The 23,640-nt window shown below is 39.3% G+C and overlaps 1 protein-coding gene across 1 annotated transcript; it reads right to left on the bottom strand.

Moving 5' to 3' along the window:
- Positions 1 to 1,470: 1,470 nt before the first annotated feature.
- LOC149469253 (carboxypeptidase B-like) lies at positions 1,471 to 23,543 on the bottom strand. Its single transcript, XM_089669532.1, has 11 exons — positions 23,460 to 23,543; positions 23,296 to 23,371; positions 17,491 to 17,615; positions 16,216 to 16,312; positions 16,038 to 16,139; positions 14,955 to 15,056; positions 12,564 to 12,674; positions 12,387 to 12,477; positions 8,961 to 9,163; positions 5,893 to 5,977; positions 1,471 to 1,817 (listed from the first exon to the last, which is right to left on the bottom strand). The coding sequence occupies exons 1-11, from the start codon at positions 23,522 to 23,524 to the stop codon at positions 1,633 to 1,635; spliced, it is 1,242 nt and encodes a 413-aa protein (XP_089525658.1). The 5' UTR covers positions 23,525 to 23,543; the 3' UTR covers positions 1,471 to 1,632.
- Positions 23,544 to 23,640: the final 97 nt, after the last annotated feature.

A 23,640-nucleotide genomic window follows, 5' to 3' on the forward strand; every position in this document is an offset into this window, starting at 1 on the left:
GCTGCTCCTCTGAAAAGTGATCCAAGTGTGTTTTACAAGTATTGAGGAGGCAATATGCTGCCTCCTCACCATATGATTTAAACCCATGATTTGCGTGCAATGCAAGCGATTGTGACATGGTAATACGACAATAAGAAGTTTAAATGAGGTGTGAGGCGGCGACACTGTGCCCTGTGATCTTTGAGTTCTCCCATGTTGTTCAGGTAGATCACCACCTGTTTAAGGTTGCCTACCCCTGCTTTATAGTTTCCTTTTGTAGAACCCTCCTAGGTAGGTGCTAGGAATTGTACAGTTAGAATAGTATAGCTATGTGTTTCTCTGCTTATCAGAGAGACTGTTAATAAAATCTTACTGGTCTCTCTGCTTGACAGAGTGCTGTGATGGGTTAGTAAAGACTGCTCATGATGCTCTGGTGCTGCTGAATTTGCCTTGAGTTCTGCCCACCTTCTGAAAGTAACTAGAGTCTTCCAGAACCTGGGAGGGAACTAGGCAAATGAGCAGCCTGAATACTCCTAGAATACTAAATGCAGCCCTGGCTAATTGCAAGGGAGGGTAGCCCATTGCATGTTGGCAATGGTATTTATGTTCTATGAGCACATGGTCTCAGGGTCTTTCCTGGAGAGGATTGCACCAGCCAGGCTGCCTCGCCAGGCACTTGCTGCCATGCGGCCTCAGGTGGGGTGACCTGAGGGCCTGAGGTTAGAAAGAGTGACCCTGGTTCTACAATATGCTGACTGAGGGGAGCTGTCTGCCATAGATCTGCCTGGTATCACAGGAGGGTTTTGTTTGGGAGATTGGAAGGAGGCTGCCATTCTGTCCTTGGGCTTTATGAGTACTGAATCTGTGTGCTTTGATACTCCTCTAGTGCTTGATAGTCAGCATAGGTCTGGGAAAAGGGAACACTGACTAGTGTGCTGAAGAGCTTGTGCAATTGCTGCTACTGCATAGGAGTTTGCTCAGCTACGTTTCCTTTGGGCTGTCAGTCTTTCATAACTGGGTTATACCTGAGGACCTCAGTCCTGTTACTACTACTACAGCTAAAGGGACTTTATTCACTCCTAGAATACTAATTACTACAATCCAAAGAGAAGTCTGCTTTCTGCTTTCAGCCAGGACTTCAATGGTGCTTCAGTAAGCAATTGGTTAGATGTGAATAGTTCTAATTTTGGAGTATCCTACTACATTTCCAATCCCTATCTCCAGTTCTACAATAAAACTTCCAAAACAACATCTCCTAGACTGGTCATTGAAGACAACGAGTGGAAGCGTATGTACCTGGCTGTGAAACAGTGGGAGATCTGGGCAAAAATACAAGCAGCTCCTGTGGGAGTATTGCTACACTTTATATTTTTACTTTTCCTGGATGGACTGCTTTAAAACAAGTAAAGCTTATACATCAGAACTTTATATACAGTATGTGTGGTTAATCAACAATGTAAAATATAAAATAAATGATCAGTTATATCCATATTTCCACTAAACATTCTTTATTGTAACTTTCTTTCCCTATCAATAGATTTTATATCCATGTTATTCCACTGTTATCCAACTGCAAATTAAAGCCTAGCCTCGTCAAAGTGATTGGAATCAAATCATTAAATAAACATGGAACTTTACAATTCTCAGTTGTTTTTATGCATTGAGCATGACATGGTTGGCAATGTATTTGATGGCACGCATAGTTTCCTCGCAAGTGGGTTTGATCTGATTTTCAGGGAGAACAAATCCATATCTTCCGGTGTCACGCAGCTCAAAAGTATAGGAATACTTCACACCAGTATCATAAGCCCAGTCATCAGAGCCCCCAGCAGCAAGATCTGCAACAAAGAATATATTGGGTTTTTTAAGGGATATTTACAGTATATTATATATAGTCTAGAGTTGGCTCATCCAAAAGTCTTATTTTAGTTATACCTTGATTCTAATTAACCCAACTGAGCTGACTTGGAAACTCCAGGAGAAAAATTTCTGAGCTGTTGTCCTTGTCACTTTATCTGCCCCTCTGTCTGTTTTATGAACTCCTTTATGTAAAAGAATAGAGTAGTTCTCACCTCCCTTAGTCCTTTTCCCCTTTTCACACTGACCTCTGTGAAAATCACAGTAATGGCATAATGGAACTATTTAGAGACATTCTATTCTCCATAGTATAAAGTAAGTAAACAAAAAGAAATGAAAGTTGGGCTAAGTTCAAGCATAGAGATTTCATAAGAAACTGATAATTAGTATAGTTTGGAAGCATCTATGAAAAGTCAAAATGTCAGCTATAGTTGGATTTTTCCTTTCATAAATATATTGTATTTTCAAAAACTTCTGTATAAGTTGCCCCAGAGCTAACAGCCAGCTTCCAAAAAGACATGTTTTCATTTAAAAAAATGGGAAAATCTGAAGACTATCAATGCATATTCTCATTCTTCAAATACCAATGGTGGGCTTATATGAAAAATAAAAAAATGTAAGCTATTCACCCAGTGAATTTAATCTAATAATAATTAATAGTATGTAAAATTTAATTTTATTAATACAATAGAAGGCTTTTAGGCTCGGTTCACACTGCTGCAACTTGGGATCTGACTTTTTGCATGACATGTGAAATCCCATGTTAGTCATCGAGAGCTGTCTTAATTAGTACTACTGAAGTCACTCCGACTTTCGAAAAAGGTTCCTGTACTACTTTAAGGCGACGTCTATCTGACTTGTGCCCATAGACTTTAATGGAAGTCGCCTCAAAGTAAGATACTCATCTATATTGATGTGATTTGGATCAAACATTACAGGAAGATTGCCCAGGCATTCCCTGAAAGTTGCTTCAGAGTTGCTTCAGAGTCACTTCAAAGTAGTACTCATGTTACCTGGCAAAGTCACACTGTAAGTCACGCGACTTACAGGTCACAGTAGTGTGAACCAAGACTGAAGGTAACTTGCAAAGAACAGTTTTCCTACAAACTGAAGATATCCCCTACAGTATAAACTGATATATGGAATAAAAATAATGCAATAATATATTAACAACAACATAAAAAGTCATCCACAGTATTGCCTCCAGCTACATCGCCATTAGAGATGAGCGAATCGAACCAGGTGAACCGGAATTCGATACGAATTTCAGGAAAAATTTGATTCGCGGCGAATCCGAATATTTGCCTACTTCGGGTGCGCAAATCGGATTTTTCCCGATCAGCCGGCAAAAGTGTCCCTGCAGAGAGCTCCGCTATTTCTGACATTTCTCTGACAGTTCCTTCACATGTACAGCGGTTGAAACATTGTATCTATTAGTTTCCATTTAGGATACAGATGTTTCAACCGCTGTACATGTGAAGGAGCTGTCAGAGAACTGTCAGAAATAGAGGAACTCTGCAGATACACTTTTTGCCGGTTTGGAATTCTTATTTTCATCCTACTTCTTCTTCTTCTTCTTCTTCTTCATCCTCATCCTCATCCTCAGAAGAAGAAGAAGAGGATGAGGATGAGGATGAAGAAAAAGAAGAAGAAGAAGTAGGATAAAAATAAGAATAATTCCAAGCCGGCAAAAAGTGTATCTGCAGAGCTCCTCTAAGTGTATCTGCAGAATAGAGGAGCTCTGCAGATACACTTTTTGCCGGCTTGGAATTATTCTTATTTTCATCCTACTTCTTCTTCTTCTTCCTCTTCATCCTCATCCTCATCCTCTTCTTCTTCTTCTGAGGATGAGGATGAAGAAGAAGAAGAAGAAGTAGGATGAAAATAAGGATAATTCCAAGCCGGCAAAAAGTGTATCTGCAGAGCTCCTCTATTCTGCAGATACACTTAGAGGAGCTCTGCAGATACACTTTTTGCCGGCTTGGAATTATTCTTATTTTCATCCTACTTCTTCTTCTTCTTCTTCTTCTTCATCCTCATCCTCATCCTCAGAAGAAGAAGAAGAGGATGAGGATGAGGATGAAGAAGAAGAAGAAGAAGAAGAAGTAGGATGAAAATAAGAATAATTCCAAGCCGGCAAAAAGTGTATCTGCAGAGCTCCTCTATTCTGCAGATACACTTAGAGGAGCTCTGCAGATACACTTTTTGCCGGCTTGGAATTAATCTTATTTTCATCCTACTTCTTCTTCTTCTTCATCCTCATCCTCATCCTCAGAAGAAGAAGAAGAGGATGAGGATGAAGAAGAAGAAGTAGGATGAAAATAAGAATAATTCCAAGCCGGCAAAAAGTGTATCTGCAGAGCTCCTCTAAGTGTATCTGCAGAATGTCATTTATGGAAACAAATAGATACAATGTTTCAACCGCTGTATGGAGTGAATGTCCCAGAACTGTCAGAAATAGACTATTTCTGACAGTTCTATGACATTCCCTCCATACAGCGGTTGAAACCGCTGTATGGAGTGAATGTCACAGAACTGTCAGAAATAGGCTATTTCTGACAGTTCTGGGACATTCACTCCATACAGCGGTTGAAACATTATATCTATTTGTTTCCATAAATGGATCCATTTATGGAAACAAATAGATACAATGTTTCAACCGCTGTATGGAGTGAATGTCCCAGAACTGTCAGAAATAGGCTATTTCTGACAGTTCTGTGACATTCCCTCCATACAGCGGTTGAAACCGCTGTATGGAGTGAATGTCACAGAACTGTCAGAAATAGACAGAAACTGTCACAGAACTGTCCTTCTTCTCATCCTTCTCCTTCTTCTCGTCCTTCTTCTCATCCTTCTCCTTCTTCTCATCCTTCTCCTTCTTCTCATCCTTCTCCTTCTCCTTCTTCTCATCCTTCTCCTTCTTCTCATCCTTCTTCTCATCCTTCTTCTCATCCTTCTCCTTCTTCTCATCCTTCTCCTTCTCCTTCTTCTCATCCTTCTCCTTCTTCTCATCCTTCTCCTTCTCCTTCTTCTCATCCTTCTCCTTCTCCATCTTCTCATCGTTCTCCTTCTCCTTCTTCTCATCCTTCTCCTTCTCCTTCTCCTTCTTCTCATCCTTCTCCTTCTTCTCATCCTTCTCCTTCTCCTTCTTCTCATCCTTCTCCTTCTCCTTCTCCTTCCTCATCTCCAAGGGCATTTAAATTAAAGGTACAGTGTTCTGCACTAATTTAAAGGCTCTCTGAAGCCTAGAAACCCTTTTTATAAGTTATCTTCGTAGCGAATAAATTCGCATCGAATCGAATTTCTTCCTGAAATTCGCCGAATCAGCCGAATCGAATTTTTGAATACTTCGCTCATCTCTAATCACCATCCTCATCTCAAAATATCACACAATCTACCTTCATTGCTCTTTCCAAGATGTCCTGCTCCTCCTCCTATACTTTCATCGAGGATTTCTCCAAAGCCTCTCACATCCTTTGGAACTCCTTACCTCAACTTTTATGGCTATCTCCTACGCTATCTGCTTATAGTGGATCCCTGAAAACTCATATTTCAGGGAAGCCTATCCTGCCAGTATCTAATAACTGCAATTTTATTTCTAGAACAACTCATTATCTTTTTTTTCACTTGCCCTCCTAACCCTCTCATCTTAATTTATATTGTACTTCTAATGTCTCTCTTTAGCCCTGGTTCACACCTATGCGACTTCAGGTGTGACATGTGATTTACAAATTGCACCTGAAGTTGTATATAATATATTTCTATGGCACTGCCTTAATTAGTGCGATTTGAAGCAGTGCAATTTCAAAAATAGTTCATGCACTACTTTTTTCTGATTTCTTTGCGACTTGCATTGACTTCTGTTAAATGAAATTGCAAGCCACAGTGAAATCAAAGGTACAAATGGCACTGATCTGTACCTTTGAATTCTCACTACTTCAAGTGAAGTAGCGCAATTTCAAAGTAGAATTTGGTTTGAACCAGAGCTTGTATTGTAAAGCACTCTGAAAACTGTTAGCTCTATATAAATTGTGTACAATAATAATAATAACTTACAGATTGTAGTTCCACCAGGACCATAAGTGTATTTAGTTCCATAGAGGGAAGTCAAAGCAGAAACAGCACCCTTGGCAACATTATTCTGAAATAACATGGTGACATAAATGTATTAAAAAGAAGAATAAACATCTTTGTGAACATCTTAAACTGGTATATATAATGTCCCATTGGTAAGTGTAAAATAAAAGGGGTGTGGTTTTCTATAATGGGTATCATTGCTCAAAGAACAGCCACCTGCAAAATGATACTTATAACTTTTGAAGAAATAAATTAAAGTTTTTGTCACCCGCAACATGCTTGTGCTGGCTCTGTTATTACTGCATACAAAGGATAGGTAGTAAATAGAATAATGTATGCGCTCCAAAATAGGAAATCCTATGTTCATGTGTTTATATAGCTTAGGGTCCATCTATACAAGACCTAATTTTCATGTGCAGCCAGTGTTTAGCTTTGTCAGCATCCACTATGTAAAATGGATGGATTTGTACTTTCTGCCTTTCGGTCAATTGAAATTTGCCACATCTTCCATGCCTTTGTGGGTTTATTATTATTATTATACAGTATTTATAAAGCGCCAATAGTTCGCTCAGCGCTGTACATTACAAAGGGAGACAGAACATGTGACAGAACAATACCAATACAATGTGATACACGAGGGGTTCAAGGGCTCTGCTCTTTCAAGCTTACAATCTAGGAGGGAGGGGATGGTGGCACAGGAGGAGATAGCTGTGGGGGATGGAGTGGTAGGAAGAGTGGAGGAGGTCGGCAAGTTAGCAGGGGGTGGGGTAGGCTTCCCTGAAGAGATGGGTTTTCAGGGTGTGCCTAAAGGAGAGGAGAGTAGGTGATAATCTGATGGGTTGGGGCAGGGAGTTCCAGAGGATGGGTGACACCCTGGAGAAGTCCTGGAGGCGGGCATGGGAGGAGGAGACCAGGGAACTAGAGAGAAGGAGGTCTTGTGAGGAGCGGAGTGTGCGTGCTGGGTGGTACTTGGATATTAGGTCAGAGATGTAGTTCGGGGCAGTATGGTGGACAGCTTTGTACGTCAGCGTTAGGATTTTGAATTTGATCTGTTGCGCAATCGGAAGCCAGTGGAGGGATTGGCAGAGGGGGGTGGCGGAGACAGAGCGGTTGGAAAGGTGAATGAGTCTGGCAGCCGTATTCAGGATCGACTGAAGTGGGGATAGCCAGCGGCGAGGCAGGCCAGTGAGGAGGGAGTTGCAGTAGTCGAGTCGTGATATGATGAGGGAGTGGATGAGCTGTTTATAGAGGAGAGGATGAAAAACTGCTCATCCAATCTGCATCAGTTTATCTAGAAGTAATCTGCTAGCGGAGTAGTGGATAACATTTTATTGGCAGTTCCATCAGAGTCTGAGTAATGGAGATGCAATAGAAAGCAAAGCCTATCCAATATTACCGCCCCTCCAGTTCAGTGTCTGATGCAAGCTAGGAGTTCAGTTCCAGGTATGGGAAATTGCACAGCTTACACCAGGAAAGAAATAATAGGGAACCTGATCATTTAGCATACATTAGTATTTTTTGAACAAAGTCATCAATAGTAGCGCCCATATTTCCCTTATGCTAGGCTTAGTTTAGTAGTAACTGAAATTGAGGACAAGGCTAACACTGATATTTTTATATATACATTTGTAATCAGGGAGATAAATAGTGAGAGTTAGCATCCTGTGTCCAAAAGAACGGTATCTAAACACTTTGATAATGTCATATCTGTTTAAACATTTTCTTTACAAATAAGGTATCTTTTATGATTTGGCTACTTTTTCAGTAATTCCATGCACATATATTTATTTTACACATTGACTGGTATCACTATTTTTGAAATTATAATCTTATAATGTTTCTGCAGGTGTGCTCTTTTTATTTTATTTTTTTGTTTAAATCAAACTTTTAAGAAAAAAGTTAAAGGATAAGACACCTAGAACTGCCAAACATTGGTGACATGTAATGTGGTTTCTATTGGGTTGATTTAAAACAGGCTTTTCACTTTGTGAGTGAAGTTGCACTTTGCAAGACAATTTTCCCCGGAGCCTAGTGCATGTGGTGAAATTTAATTGTGTGAAGAATACCCAATCATGTACAAGGAAATGGAAAAAAACAATATTTTTGCATGCACATGATTGGATGATGACAGACAACAGAGCTTCACATTATTCAAATAGTTGCATAATTACATTTATTTAGTTATTTAGGTTGAAAAAAGACATCCAGTTCTGCCAATAAAAAAAAGGAGAATACATAAATAGAAGATTTCCATACACAGAATCCTATCCCACAGCTGATCCAGAGGAAGGCAAAAAAAAAGTGTATATATCTCTTGGTGCAATTTGCTCCAGTAGGGGAAAAAAAATCTTCCTGATTCCCCAGAAGGTGGTCAAATATTTCTAGGATCAACAACCCCTTGTGTTTTTACTAATAAACTAAGCTCTAGTAAAAATGTCCCTGCAAAGTGCAACTTCCCTTGCAAAATAAAAAGACTGTTTGTCTTTAGTAAATCAATCCCAGCGTGTTTCTAAAGAGATTCCATCAAGAGGTAAGCAAAACCATTGCTTGTTTACAAGTCAGGTAGGGCAAGGTACTGAAAGATAGTTTTATGCTTTTAGGTGACATATTCCTACATGAACTCATAGTTTTTAAAAGCTAACTTCTTAAAATCATGAGTTATCAGTAATTGGTGTACTTGCTCTTTACACACTTTCAAATATAATTTAACACAGTGCATTGATAATATATTGGAGATGATTTACTAAATGGGTAGAATATGTTTAGTTTGTAAAGTGAATTTTCACTTAGCTTAGGGAATGAGGTGAAGCTCCCTTTGCAAAGAATACCTAATCATATGCAAGAAAAAAATAATAATAATGATTTTAAAATAAATAAATAAAAACAAGTTTTTTTTGTTTGTACGTGATTGGATGATTGAACTCAACACACCGCCACTTTATTCTCTAAGCCAATTAAAAACTTATTTTGGTAAGTAAACAGCTTATCGTCACTTAGTAAATCAACCCCACCATCTAGAAACAAAAAATATGTGTTGTCAAACTTACCAGTTCAGTGTGATCTTTAGCGAGAGCATAGGTATAAGAGTAAGGGAACAGCAGCATCTGGGAATAAGAGTGGATAGTCAGGTAAGCCTTGATGGAGCCAATGTTGGCACGTATAAAGTCAGCCAGAGCTTTAGATTCCTTTTCAGATTCAGGAGCAGTACCGCAGTATGTCTCATCACAAGGGTTTGAAGAAGCTCCGACAGCTTAAAAAGAAAATATTAATTAATAAAACCATATTACGCTAAATAGATTATTGAATATGTAAAATGCAGCAATGTATTCATTTAAAAAAAACCTTTGAAAATAGGTCATATACACATGGCAGAAAAAAACTGTGAGCAACAAGGACAGCTCTTCTTTCAAGGAATTTCATACATGAAGCCCACATGTGGATGTTATCTCATACAGATTTGTTAATATTATTCTTATTATTATACAGGATTTATATAGCGCCAACAGTTTGCTCAGCACAATACAGTTCAATACAAGAGGGATAGGAGCAGGGGCGGACTGACAACTCATGGGGCCCCCGGGAAATAGGGGATCATGGGGCCCCTGTGTTCTTGCCCAAACTAAAAAAAAGCCTATGAAAAAGGTACCAGGGGCATCTCATGGGGCCCCTACTGACCCCGGGCCCTCGGGCAGTGCCCGAGTTTCCAAACGGTCAGTCCGCCCCTGGATAGGTGGGCTCTGCTCCTTGGAGTTTACAATCTAGGAGGGAGGGCTTAATATAGCATCTTACTTTAAAGTGTCACTAAACCCACAACATAAAAAGCTAACAATAAATACTGTATTACACGCTGTTCATACCCTCAGTCACTATGGGATTTTCTGCAAGAAACATGGTGGATCCTGCTGTTCTCTATCTCCCCTTTTTGATCATGTCCTCAATGCAGTTTGGGATTCAATGCAGTGGTTCATTGACTTTCTAAGCTTAGCATTTCTTCTCTATCACATCTGATTAGCCCATGTGACTATAGAGTCACACGTGGGTGTATACCCAGTGGTAAATGACAGCCCACTCCCTCCCTCCTCCATGCCCACTAACCAACTAAACACAATGGGGGTGGAATATTACCTGTAGATTGATGGAGGCTATACCTCCCTGTTATTCTGAGATGCTGAAAGGGAATGACACAGCCTGTGATTGGCAAAAATCCACCCACACCATGTTATAGCCAAAAAATAATAAAGATTTGATTTCAAATATATAATGTATGATTATTTAAAACAGTTTATTGATATTTATTTATTTATTTTTTAACTCTGTATCTCAAAGGCTGTTTTCTTTTTTTCTTTTTTTTTTCTTTTGAACGGTGACCAGTAGCACAGGACTAGAAGCTCCTCCAGCCACTGTTTCCCTGCAGACAGGCTGGGAAAGAGCTGGGACATGTAACAGCTGTATATTGATTAGATAAAAGGCACTTAGATGTTTTTTTAATTCAAATAATTACATTGTCATTATCCATATACTGAAAGAGAAGGGACAATGTAAATTAAACAGTGTGTTTAATTTCACTTTAACTAATACCGCATAAATCTGAGCAGTATTTGCATTTACTAAATTAAAGCATTTTTTGATGGAATTAGGTGGAAATAGTGTGAGAGTGGGGCATTCACCCTGCATGTGGGGCACTCACCCTGCATGTGGGTGTACCTTTTTTCATTTTTGCAATGCCCGGAACCAGACAGGCCACATTCATGTGACATCAACATTATGGCAGTACCCTGGATTAGAGACGAGCCGTACACTGTGTTCAGCTTTGTGACCTACAGAGTTCCTCTGTGAAGCACTACATCCTGTTTCACTACACACTTTCCTTGTTGCATTTAGGAGGGACACTGCTGAGCCCGTGCCCTTTCCACCTATCCATCATACTCCTGTCATCTCACTTCCAGTAACAGAATGAGGTCCCAACGAACACTAGTGCGGATTTCATGCATGCTGTCACTTAGCTTCTTCCATTTGGGTAGTCTGTGGGTCTCCATAACACGGAACCCATCCTGATGCATTCAGGGAACCAACTGGTGGGGAGGAAGCCAGATCACCGACTCCCTCGCTACTCGAAGGCCCTCTGCCATGCCAGGTACCACACTTCATAACAGGCTGCTGTACACTTTGCACCATTCCTTGCTTGCCCATTGCAACTGTTTTCTTCCTCCACGTCTTCTACTGAGTTAACCCTTTGTAGTAGCAATGCTTCATACCCCATATATGCTTTACTGGCCCTGTTCTTTCATTCGCCAGAAACCATCATGCACCCCTTTGAATGATTTTAGACCAGGCTTTGGAACAGTTGAACAAACTTTACTGTAACTCTTTGTAGCAGAAGAACAAACAGACACAACTTAATCCAGACCCTAAACTAACTAATGGAGGTGGCTGCCTAGGCATATCGTTACAGGTGTTAGTCCATGATTGGCAATCTCCAGCAACTGGTAGTGTCCACCAAACCATATCTTATGGGACTACACGCTGGCTCTCAAACTCCTGGACTCCAAGTTTTTGGTGCACTCTCTCTCCAACTCTTCCCTGGCCTCCCTCCAAAACTAGTTCTTCCCCATTATTTATCTATGCCTGGGTTAGAAGGCTGGTCCTAGACAAAAACCCCAGAAATGGAGGTCCTGGAAATTAACCCCTTCCTTAGCTGGGCACACCAACTAGCTAGACTAAGCACACAACTCCCCGTAGGCACCTGTTTACAAGTGTAAATATACAAGGATGTCATTAGACAACTTGCATATCTGCATATTAGATGACCTGCACATCTACAGCTGTGGAGAAACTACAACACCAATAATGGCAAAGCCTGTTGGGACTAGCAAACATTCAGACACTGGAACATTCTTTATTTCCTAACGCCGGTCTATACACTGTACATAAATTTAAGAAATACATTTTTAAAATAATTTTTAAAGTGGTATCAAACCTAAAAGCAAACATTTATTATATTGCAGCCTACAAATTCTTAGACGTGCTGGCTCCATTTGTTTTCTTTTTTGGGATTTCTTTCCTTTATTATGATCTGGTGATCCAACCAGTAAGAGTGTTGAGCCAAACCATTTACCAATGAAAGGGGTGCTTACAAGGAACAGCTTTTATTTATTGATTGAAAACCTTTATCCTAAAATAACTGTTAGCTGTAACTGCAGTGTGAGCTGGAGTTTGGCTTCAATTTGTTATCTAAATCTGCTAGTCCATCTAACACTCCCCTCCCCCTACACTGACAGTGCTGCTTCCCCTGTGCTCCTTCATCCAGGGCGGAGACACTCTAATACAATAGATGTGTTTCCGGCCAGATCACCAGGTGAAATCAGAGGGAAATTAATAAAACTAATGAAGCCACCACATCTAGGGATTGGTAAGCTGCAATACATTACATTTTTAAGTTTAAAAATGTTTTGGAAAAACATAAGACCACTTACTGCACCATCCAGCATTGAAGTTTCTGTTTGGATCAGTTCCAACGCAGGCAGAATTCTTGTTAGCAGAACGAGTCTTTCTCCACATGCGGTTCTACAGCAAACATTACCAGAATTAGAAAGTTTAGTTACACTAAAATAACAGCTCCTTTTTCTTATTTGGTGTCACAGGCTACTTACTGAGTTCCAAGAATATACATAACCATCAACATTCATAACTGTGAGAACATAGACGTCCAGGTTGTCCAAGAGATCGGTAATTTGATCATCACTGCCATAATTGTCAACTGCCTGAGATATGAAACAAATATGAATATAAGTTAACTATATCTCATACAATGTCCTATGCTTATTGAAGTTCATTATCAAATCACATGACAGGGCTGAATATCTTGGAAGTGCACAAAGAAAAAACTTTCAAAACAAAGAAGACTTTAGCCTAAAGTATTGCGTAACTGCTTGCCCGCCGCCCTATAGTAGAAGTATTGCTACAGGGTGGCAGGGCTGTGCAAAATCATGTATATATGTGTGATTTTCATTTCGAGTAGTGGGTGCGCGCGCTGCCCTACCCATGCCGCCATTGGCATTTACGGATGTCAATCACAGGGTCCCGGCCGGAGATTCCCCACTGGCACCCGGCAATCGTCGGGGAAAGCTGACAGGGGAGACACCTGTGTTTAAACAACATAGGTCTCTCTCCTGCCAGCAAGGACATGCTGCTTTGTATTTCTCTGCTCAGCATAGAGATACAAAACAGCATGCCTCCCTAGTAAAACACACACGGCACATCATGTAAAACAGCACATAGCACACAGTTAACCTTTTGATATGTTAACCCCTTCCTTCCCAGTGTCATTATTACTGTGTCAGTGCTTTTTAGTAGCACTGATCACTGTATTAGTGTCATTGGGATGTCAGTGACAGTTAGTCAGTTCCCACCCAGGTTCAGAATGCCCGCTACAGTCACTGATCACTGCCATTACTAGTATAAAAAAAATGTAAACAAAATTCCAGTATATATACCGCCATTTGTAGATGCTATAACTTTCATGTAAACCAATTAATATACACTTATTGGGACTTTTTTTTAGCAAAAACATGTGGCAGAATACATTTTGGCCTATATTTATGAAGAACTTTGATTTTTTAAATTTTTTTTGATAGATATGTTTTATAACAAAAAGTAAAAAAAAAATTTTTTTCAAAATTGTTCGTATTTTTTTTGTTTATAGCGCAAAAAAGAAAAACCGCAGAGGTGATCAAATATCACCAAGAGAAAGCTCTATTTAAGGGAAAAAAGGGACATAAATTTAATTTATGTACAGCATTGCATGACTGCGAAATTGTCAGTTAAAGTAACACAGTGCCGTATCACAAAAAATGGCCTGGTCAGGGAGGGAGATAAATCTTCTGGAGGGCAAGTGGTTAAATCGACAATAAACTCTGGTTCTTAAAGTGGCTGTAAAGGCTCAAGGTTTTTTATCTTATCTTTATCTGGACTATTGATTATGTGATTTGGAGAGTGTATAGAGCAGTGCACTTCTTATTTCAAACAACATGGAGTTATGGGGAAAAGAAAGGTTCAGGAGCTCACAGTGGGTGTTCCAAGGAGGTAGAAAAACACAGTAAAAACTCAGAACAGTGAGGGATGTTTTTATCAGAGTCTGTTGGAACTGCTGATATCTCATCTAAGATGGTGGCTCCCTAGCTGTCTCAAGGCCTTTGTATGTCTACACTAGGGAGGCTTTTGCAGATAAATACCATGCATAAAATACATTATTTCACATACAAATGGGAGGATTTTTGTTGTCTTGTGACAAGGCCTTTTTAGTTGGCCACAACTGACTTTTAAAGGCACTCTAGAAATTATGTTTATGATTTTCTGTGAATATATAAAAATGTTTATATAAATGAAAAACAATCTTTAAATATAACCATAATCAATTCTTTCTACATTGAAGACCCCTAGGGCATATTTATAAAGCAGTAAAAGTGACATTCACCAAGTATTCTCTGCAGGTGAATCTTCCCACTGAATGTATTTAACATACAAATAATTCACCACCAGTGAATGTTTTCAAAATATCACTACTACAAAGAGACAGACACCGCTCTACCAGCCCGATAAGTCCAGATGAAACTGTGAGATGGCCTCAGCCTTCACTTCAGCCATGCCCTCTGATGAGTTTTGCCCCACCAACTGGGGCTTGGTCGCAGAGGTCACCTCTGTGATAAAGCTCCAGTGGGCGGGGTGACAAGTGTCAGAGGGCGTGGCTGGAGTGGCAGCTGAGGCCATCTCACACTTTCATCGGGACTCATTGGGCCCATATAGTGACGTATTCTCCTTGCGTGACCTGTGCTTCTGAAAGTACACTTGGACACCGGATTTACCCTTACTTATACCAGCAGGGTAATGTCTCTTTTGTTTTCTGGTTTGGGGCAGCAAATATTCATCACTACATTATAAATATGCTCCCAAAAATTACCAGGACTTTGAATCATCATGTTACACTCCATATTTCCATTAAAGCCTCTCCTAAGTTGATATTGTGCAAAGGAATATGTACTCACTTCCTTCACAAACCACTGACAGAAAGCAGGGGTGATCCATTCTCTAGCATGGAATCCACAGTCCATGAAGACAGCGTTTTTGTTTGTTCCACTTTTTCCAACCTTGAATATAAACAAATTCATTCATTTTGCGTCACACATTTTTTACCAAATAAGCAATATAGAGCAGGGTGATGCTATTGTAGACATACCTGTTCTTGATAGAAAAATATGTAAAATCTGAACAGACCACAAAGCAGCCAGAATCTTTGTTGGCCACTCATGGGAAGATCATAAAGAAATATAGTAAACATGCCATTATGCTAGCTGGCAAAGCTGGGAGCCCTACCCCCAAACTAAATGAGTTTCTAAAAATGGCCCTGTCTACTCACTAAAAATCATTTTGAAATTAAACTTCTTTCCGTAAGTCTTGCTAAAGAGATTTTTCCATTTGTGTGGAGTGGACATCAGAATCCTATTATTGCACAGACTTGATAGATGGTGAGTGTCTCTGCAGAGCTGCCACTTTGCTTTCACCAAGCTATGTGTATATGTATATTCTGTGCCTCTAGTGTATCCTCTACAACAGCCATTTTCAACCAGAGTTTCACTGACCCCTGGGGTTCCTTTAGATGTTGCAAGGGGTTCCATGAGCAATTTCTGCCCCTCAGATAGGTAAACACTGACACTAATTATCTTTTTACCTATCTATTAGAGGGATTCATCCCAATGACCTCAAATGTGAGGAGCATTCTTCCCAGTGACTATTGTACTATTGTACTGCGAGCATTAGATATACTGTAGCAGTTATTATCAAGGGTTCACCATTCATTGAGACTTGAAAATTATTTCAAGGGTTCCTCCATATTAAGAAAAGCTTCTCTACAGTGATTTATGGAGAACACACAGGCAAGTGAGAATAAACAGCTCAGACAAGCATGTCCCTACTAAGGCTCCTGGACAGCCAGGAAAACCCAACATGTAATCCAGTCCCACTCTACTCCATCCAAACTAGAGAAATCATTATTCCTTATGACACTACATTATATTTGAATATGAATATGTATAAAGTTAAACTGACAATCATCCTGATAGTAAAAGTACCTTAAGCAGATACAAAGGACGTCCCTCGTATGAGGTACCAATCTCTAAGCGGGACACCAGAGTTGGATTCTGAGCGGCAATGTTAGCAGACCAGGCATTGATCTTTGGGAAACAAATATATTTAGTTAACATGAATACTTCATATACATTTTTAGAATGCTACAGTAGACATACGTACAGTATCAAGATCATTGTACTTTTCATAGCTGTGTACTGCACGAATGTTGCTATCACGCTGCTTTTCCAGTGCAACCTGCAGGTCATCGATCAAAATTCTGAAGATAAAGCAGATTATCATATGCTATACATTTTAGAAAAACATAGCTGTAAAAATCAGATGGTTAGTTAGCTGGGGGACTTTTTTTGTTCCCTAGTGCTGTTTTAAAATGATCTTTGCCTCAGCACTGCAGTGGCTGCAATCGGTCAGAGATGGAAACACTGGCTGTTTATGATCCAGCTCAATGCCGAATTACTAAATCAACTCAACTAGGCTTCTGATCATACTACAGAGCAATTTAAAAGATGTCACTGCATCCTGGTATAACAACTATAATTCTGCATTGAGGGAACATGAGAATATGCAGTGTCTACCTGATTTCTTGGATGTCCAATAAGCTCCTAAGGCCATCTTAGAAGAGACTCAACTTACTCAAATAACTGTAATATGTGATTATTTTATGGTGATAACAGCTAAATATAGATCACTATTATACATGATCTGAAAAATAAAATCAAGTGTATGTACATTTTTATTTTTTTTTCTTTCTGGATAGAGAAAGATTAGCATCTCTGTTTATACAGTTAGCTGGGGGTCCATAAGAAAGATTTCCTCTCAATAATTATTTTACTATCTCAGTGACAATGGTTTCAAAAGACAGAATGTAGAATAAAATCTGCAACAACAATGCAATGAAGCGATACAAAACTCTTTTTTACTTAGAGTAGGGGGAAGGCTTTGTATTCCTGTTGCAGATGTTACTTCACCTTCCTTTTGGTGACATCATTGTCACCGGACATAAAGAAAGAGGAAAATCTCTCCAATGATGTGTAAGATAACAGTAAATCCTCCCTCTCAGCCAACTCCCCCCCCCCAAAAAAAAAATGGTTCGGCCAGAGATATACTTTAATAAACACATTAATAAATATTAAAGAAAACAAAACCCCATACTTAAGCAGACACTTCAGATGTTGTGAATGACATTTATACATGTGCTAATCATTCATTAATTGCAATTACAAACCTGCGTAAATGCTACCATGGCACCCATGTCAGCACACCCCCAATTTTATGTTGTGTAAATTATTTGCCCAAAAAGACTTTTAGTGTGTCGTGATGCAATATTAAAAAGGTAAAAAAAAATCTCCATTGACTACCTTCCCTATCTAAGTTACATTCAGCATAATGTGTCCTCCAGATCCATAGGCTGCCATTTAACTTTAAAGTTCAACTTACTCAAATGAAATTCCACTCTGCTCAAGCATGGCCTGAACATCATAGGACACATGTCTCTCAGCACGGAAGTCAACACGTCTGCCTGGTTCTACGAGATCCACAGAGTCGGGAACCCAAAAGTCAAGCTGTTATGTAAAATTAAAATGATAATCCATGATTACAGTATTCCAAATAAAGATTGCTACTTTCATTAAAAGTATTGTAAAAATACAATAATTATTGAACTAATAAAATGCAGAACGGAGTGACTTTGGTATTAACAAAATGAGGCTTGTTTGTTGATTTGAACCCCCTATGATTAAATGTAGGAAGAGGCTGCCATAAAATACTCACATATCCATTACATAACCAGATGTTTTATGGATTCTACTGGTATGAGCTCATTGATTCTTTAGTGAATACCCATTGTAGGCAATCTCTGCTACACACTGTAGCTGTATTCCTCAAAAAGCATTATTTTAAACGCCATCTGTTACCTTGATTCAAGTTATTAAATCCTATAAATAAATATAATTATCCAGACATAGCTACTTTAAGTGAGTTTAGTTATGGATCAAGCAGGAAAGGTTAAAACAAGGGTAGGCAACCTTGGCAGCTGTTGTGGCCAAGTCCCATAAGGTATTGCAAGACTGACAGTCACAGGCGTGACTTCCTAAGGCAGAGCCATGATGGATTTGTAGTTTTGCCACAGTTGCAGTGCCAATATTGCCTACCCCTGGGCAGCCCTTTGTCATTTACTATTTGCCTACCTCCAAAACAAATGCTATATAGGAAAGTGTTAATGGAACAGTAAGAATGTGAAAAAATCCTTTTGAAATTACAAGTAAAATGCATTTCTACTGTATTGCCAGATGATTTAAGTTTTGTTTTCCGTTGTGCAAGGACATTGAAGTGTCTTTATGATTCAGATAAAAAGAACATTTTATAGGCATACACATGAAAGAGGAAAGGTTAGAACAACAAGACTTACAATATTTCTATAATGCAATATTTAAAGGTCTGTCAGAAACAACATTCTATGCCCGAAAATTAATCCTTAGACAAATTTAAAATGCACTTACAACAAAGCAATATTTTTATAAACATCTCAATGTTTTTACTTAAAGTAGTGTTAAAGCTTAAATGTGTTATATATATATATATATATATATATATATATGTAAACTGCTGCGTAAATTGATGGTGCTAAATAAGTACCTGTAATAATATTAGTAATAATGTGACATTGATTTGTGATCTCCACCCAACTATCATCTAATATATTGTTATTATCTCTTATTATGCTCTGAAGTTTGTTTTGAGCTGTTTTTAGTTGTGCATGCATTGGCCAAACACAGTACCAGAGGGCTAGCGACTTGTACTACACATGTCCCGGACGAATACAGCACCAGAGCACCGCAACCCCGGAGCATAGCACTAAGCAGTGTGTGAAGATTCGGTTCTGGATGGGAGTTCCCATGTCAGTATGGCTCCAGGCAGACCGTGCAAGTCAAAGAGCCACCCTATAGACATTAGACTTCCGAAGGCTCAATAAGCAGCGAAGATTGCACAAAACAGTGGACAGGATACAATGATAATATAAGGTGTACTGCTACAATTATTCTTTTTTATGGAGGGTTTAAGAACACATTAATACGTTAATACTGAACAATTAAAGTGTAATTTTGGCCAAAGTTTGTTTCTGATTTATGGAAAGAGAGGTAAAGGGTTAAAAGCTCTGTAAATCTTTATTGGTATCCTGTTCTCATTGGGGAGATTTACATTTACGTATTATCCATGTGACCACTGCCCATGGGTGTTTCAAAGACGAAGATGCAAATGGCAAATGAGAGCCTGGCAGGAGTCTGTGAGACTGATGCCACCGCTACAGTAAGGACCCATTCACATGTATGCATTCTGTTTGTTAATGCTCGTTTTGCTGCATGGTAACTAGCATTGCACTAAGATAGCCTATTCACCATGAACAAATTAACTAAATACCCTTTTTAGTGTTCATATAATTAATCAAATACTCTTCCTAGTGTCCATATAAACAATATAAGTAATCAAAATTTAGTCAAAATAACAAAAATAAAGTCCATAAATAATTTCTTCCAAAAACTCGCCATGTGAATCCAGTATGTGCCGCATACCTCATAGTAAAAGAAAACTCAATAGTGTATTATCCTCACACAAATTCTTCAAAATATCACAATTATTTATACTAAAACCCTATAGGTCTCATGCAAAAACGCATAAATCGTGCAAACACGTGGTGACCTGTGAAACACGTGATAGTGAACCACTCTGTGTATAAATATTATAAAGTACTTCAGTGAACACTCAGTGCACACATCTAATGTGGCTGAATTGCATACCCTTACCCAAATGAGTAATAAGCCAGCCTTTATATATACCGTATTTCGCGCTCCATAAGACGCACCTGACCATAAGACGCACCTAGGTTTTAGAGGCGGAAAACAAGAAAAAAAATATTCTGAACGAATGGACTGCAGACACAGTACAGGAAATGACCAGAGACTGTAGACACAGTACAGGGGATGACCAGAGACTGCAGACACAGTACAGGAGATGGCCAGAGACTGCGGACATAGTACAGGAGATGGTCAGAGACTGCGGACATAGTACAGGAAATGGCCAGAGACTGCGGACACAGTAAAGGAGATGGCCAGAGACTGCGAACACAGTACAGGAAATGGCCAGAGACTGCGGACACAGTACAGGTGATGACCAGAGACTGCGGACACAGTACAGGAGATGACCAGAGACTACGGACACACTACAGGAGATGACTAGAGACTGCGGACACGGTACAGGAGATGACCAGAGACTGCGGACACAGTACAGGAGATGACCAGAGACTGCGGACACGGTACAGGAGATGACCAGAGACTGCAGACATACTACAGGAGATGACCAGAGACTGCGGACACGGTACAGGATATGACCAGAGACTGCGGACACAGTACAGGAGATGACCAGAGACTGCGGACACAGTACAGGGGATGACCAGAGACTGCGGACAAAGTACAGGATATGACCAGAGACTGCGGACAAAGTACAGGAGATGACCAGAGACTGCGGAGATATTAGTACAGGAGCTGACCAGAGACTGCGGACACAGTACAGGAGATGACCAGAGACTGCGGACACAGTACAGGAGATGACCAGAGACTGCAGACACAGTACAGGAGATGAGCAGAGACTGCAGACACAGTACAGGGAATGACCAGAGACTGTGGACATAGTACAGATGACCAGAGACTGCAGACAGTGCAGGGGATGACCAGAGACTGTGGACCTTTGGGGAGGGGGAGCGGGTACCTGAATTTGACAGGTACCTGCTCCCACTTACGTGGAGTTGTCCTTCCCTCTTCTTTCTGCGCTGGCTTCTGTGACAGCCGGGTGTCCACTGCACATGAGCGAGAATCGCTGCACTTTGTGAATGGCCCGGCGCCTTCTGGGACCTGTCATGTGTCCCAGAAGACACTGGACCATTCACAAAGCGCAGCGCTTCTCGCGCATGCCTAGTGGGCACCCGGCTGTCACTTCCTCATAAGGGGTGTCACCATTTTAACTGTGGGAAAAGCGGTTGGCGTTCCTGGAAGCTGCTGCAAGGTGGATCATGGGATCTTTTAAGCTTGATGTGTGCCGTTTTATGTAAACATTACTAATAAAGCGTGGAGTTATCATATCTTTAAACATACTACACTATACAAATCTTCTTCTCTCTATGAATGAATATACTGGAATGCTAAAGGAGACAAGAGTATCGATAGGAGTTTTGGGGGATCAGAAGGTACCCACAAGGTCCTAGCAGATCTGTATCTGTACCCTCCTTTGGATATATATATAAAGGCTGGCTTATTACTCATTTGGGTAAGGGTATGCAATTCAGCCACATTAGATGTGTGCACTGAGAATTCACTGAAGTACTTTATAATATTTATACACAGAGTGGTTCACTATCACGTGTTTCACAGGTCACCACGTGTTTGCACGATTTATGCGTTTTTGCATGAGACCTATAGGGTTTTGGTATAATTATTTGTGATATTTTGAAGAATTTGTGTGAGGATAATACACTATTGAGTTTTCTTTTATTTTGAGGTATACGGCACATACTGGATTTACATGGCAAGTTTTTGGAAGAAATTATTTATGGGCTTTATTTTTGTTATTTTGATTACATTTTGATTACTTATATTGTTTATATGGACACTACGAAGGGTATTTGATTAATTATATGAACACTAAAAAGGGTATTTAGTTAATTAATTTATACTTTCAAGGGTGAAAGTGAGGCTTTTTTAGAGTGTTTTTCACAGGGTTTAGTATTTTGGGACACTGGTTTACGTATATTAGTTTATTCACCATGAATGGATTGCCAAAGCACTACAATGGACCCAAAAAACACACATAACCCTTTTTTAAGCAGCACTGCACCACAATGCATGGCATTGTGTGTTCTCCCCTAATGTATAGTGCATTGCAGAGTTATTCACAATGAATGGCCACACAAATCACTACAGTGTGATATGTGATAGGTCATGTAGATTTTCTTATTTTGAATAAGACTCTTTTGGTTCTGACTGGGTGCAATGAGATGCACAATCACATTTACCAATTTATCTAATATAATATTTACTGAGTGGAAGGCTAGCTGTTAGAAGCTATCTACGAGTATTGTAAAGATCTTTATAGAATAGTCTGCAGTTTTGATTCATGCTTACTATGCTATACACAACATGTTGCTTTCTTAGAAATACACAGTACTAAGAAAACTCAAGACAATATTGATATTCCTGTGACTCCCATTTCCTTCACTAACAATGACAGATATGAAACGTGAAATTACGTGATGCTTGCTGTAATATACCATTCTGTTCTTGAGCGAGGAAAACATTTTATTCCAGTGTGAACAAAGGGCCATTGAGACTACTTACTACTCTCTGCAGAGTTGTATTTAATGGAAAATAAAATACATTTTAAAAACTGATCTACTTTTTTGTATCATTAGATATGTTGTAGTTATCCAATATATATAAATTCCATGTACTTGGATATCCATAAATAGTGCTCAACCATAAGATTCTGGGACAAACGATTCTTAAATTGTACCTATGGGAAAAAACAAATGTAAAACACAACAGTTTTGTTTGTTGTTGCTCTGGCCTGTCCCATTTCATGGCCCTTATAACTGGTCCATTGCTGTGATAGCTGAATATCTTAGTGATGATTGACTGACTTAAATTGTCAGTAATATGTTGACTATCATGTTTTGTTGAGGATCCATTGGGCTCCTTAGCTAGACTCTAATCTTACAGCTAGCAGAAAAGTGCAACCACTGGCATGAGCAACTTGAAAATAAAAACTGATTGAGGAACATGATATCCTGTTACAGCTGATGATACCTGAATTGGGTATAGTTTTTATAACAGACATAAATGGAATATAGGACCACTAGCATGTAAAACAACTTCAAAAGTCACACAGTTCCTTATGTACAAAATTGTATATACAGTATATATATATATATATATATATATATGTATATATATAAAACTGTATACAAAAATAGTGCAAAATGACCTCCAGTAGGCTTCACTGACCATTTTCGCCCATTAATTTTTCAGCCCCTGTAATCCAGAAGAATGGCAAGAATGTTCTTTTGCTAAATATATTGTACTAAATATTGTCCCTGTTTCCATTCAGAAAATTTGGATGCATAAATAAATGCTGATTCAGCTGAAGAAGAGGCAAATATTTATTAGTTCAAGGTAAAACTCTAAATTGATAACATACCTTTGCATGTCCTCCCAGAGATTTTATAAGCTGCGCTTGTTCATATGTTTGTGGAAACGCCCGAAATACTTTCTCCCTAAAAATATACAAAAAAATATGAATAAAACTAATACAAGTATTTTCATTTAGTTACATTTTTGCTATATCATGCATTTCCTTCTTACCCATGAAAGTTTCGGGGCTCAGCAGACACTGCTGCAATACCTGCGAGGATGAGTATGGTCCACATGATGATCAAGGCAGGAAGAATGGGTTACATCTGTCACTTTTATATGTTGATCAGATTGTTTTTCTAGCATATAATTTGCTAAAAGAAAATGTACGCCCGTTTTTTCATGTATGATT

Source organism: Staurois parvus, unplaced genomic scaffold (assembly GCF_062004578.1).
Source record: "Staurois parvus isolate SC_StPar_1 unplaced genomic scaffold, SC_StPar_1.0 ptg000078l, whole genome shotgun sequence".
Lineage (NCBI taxonomy): Eukaryota > Metazoa > Chordata > Amphibia > Anura > Ranidae > Staurois > Staurois parvus.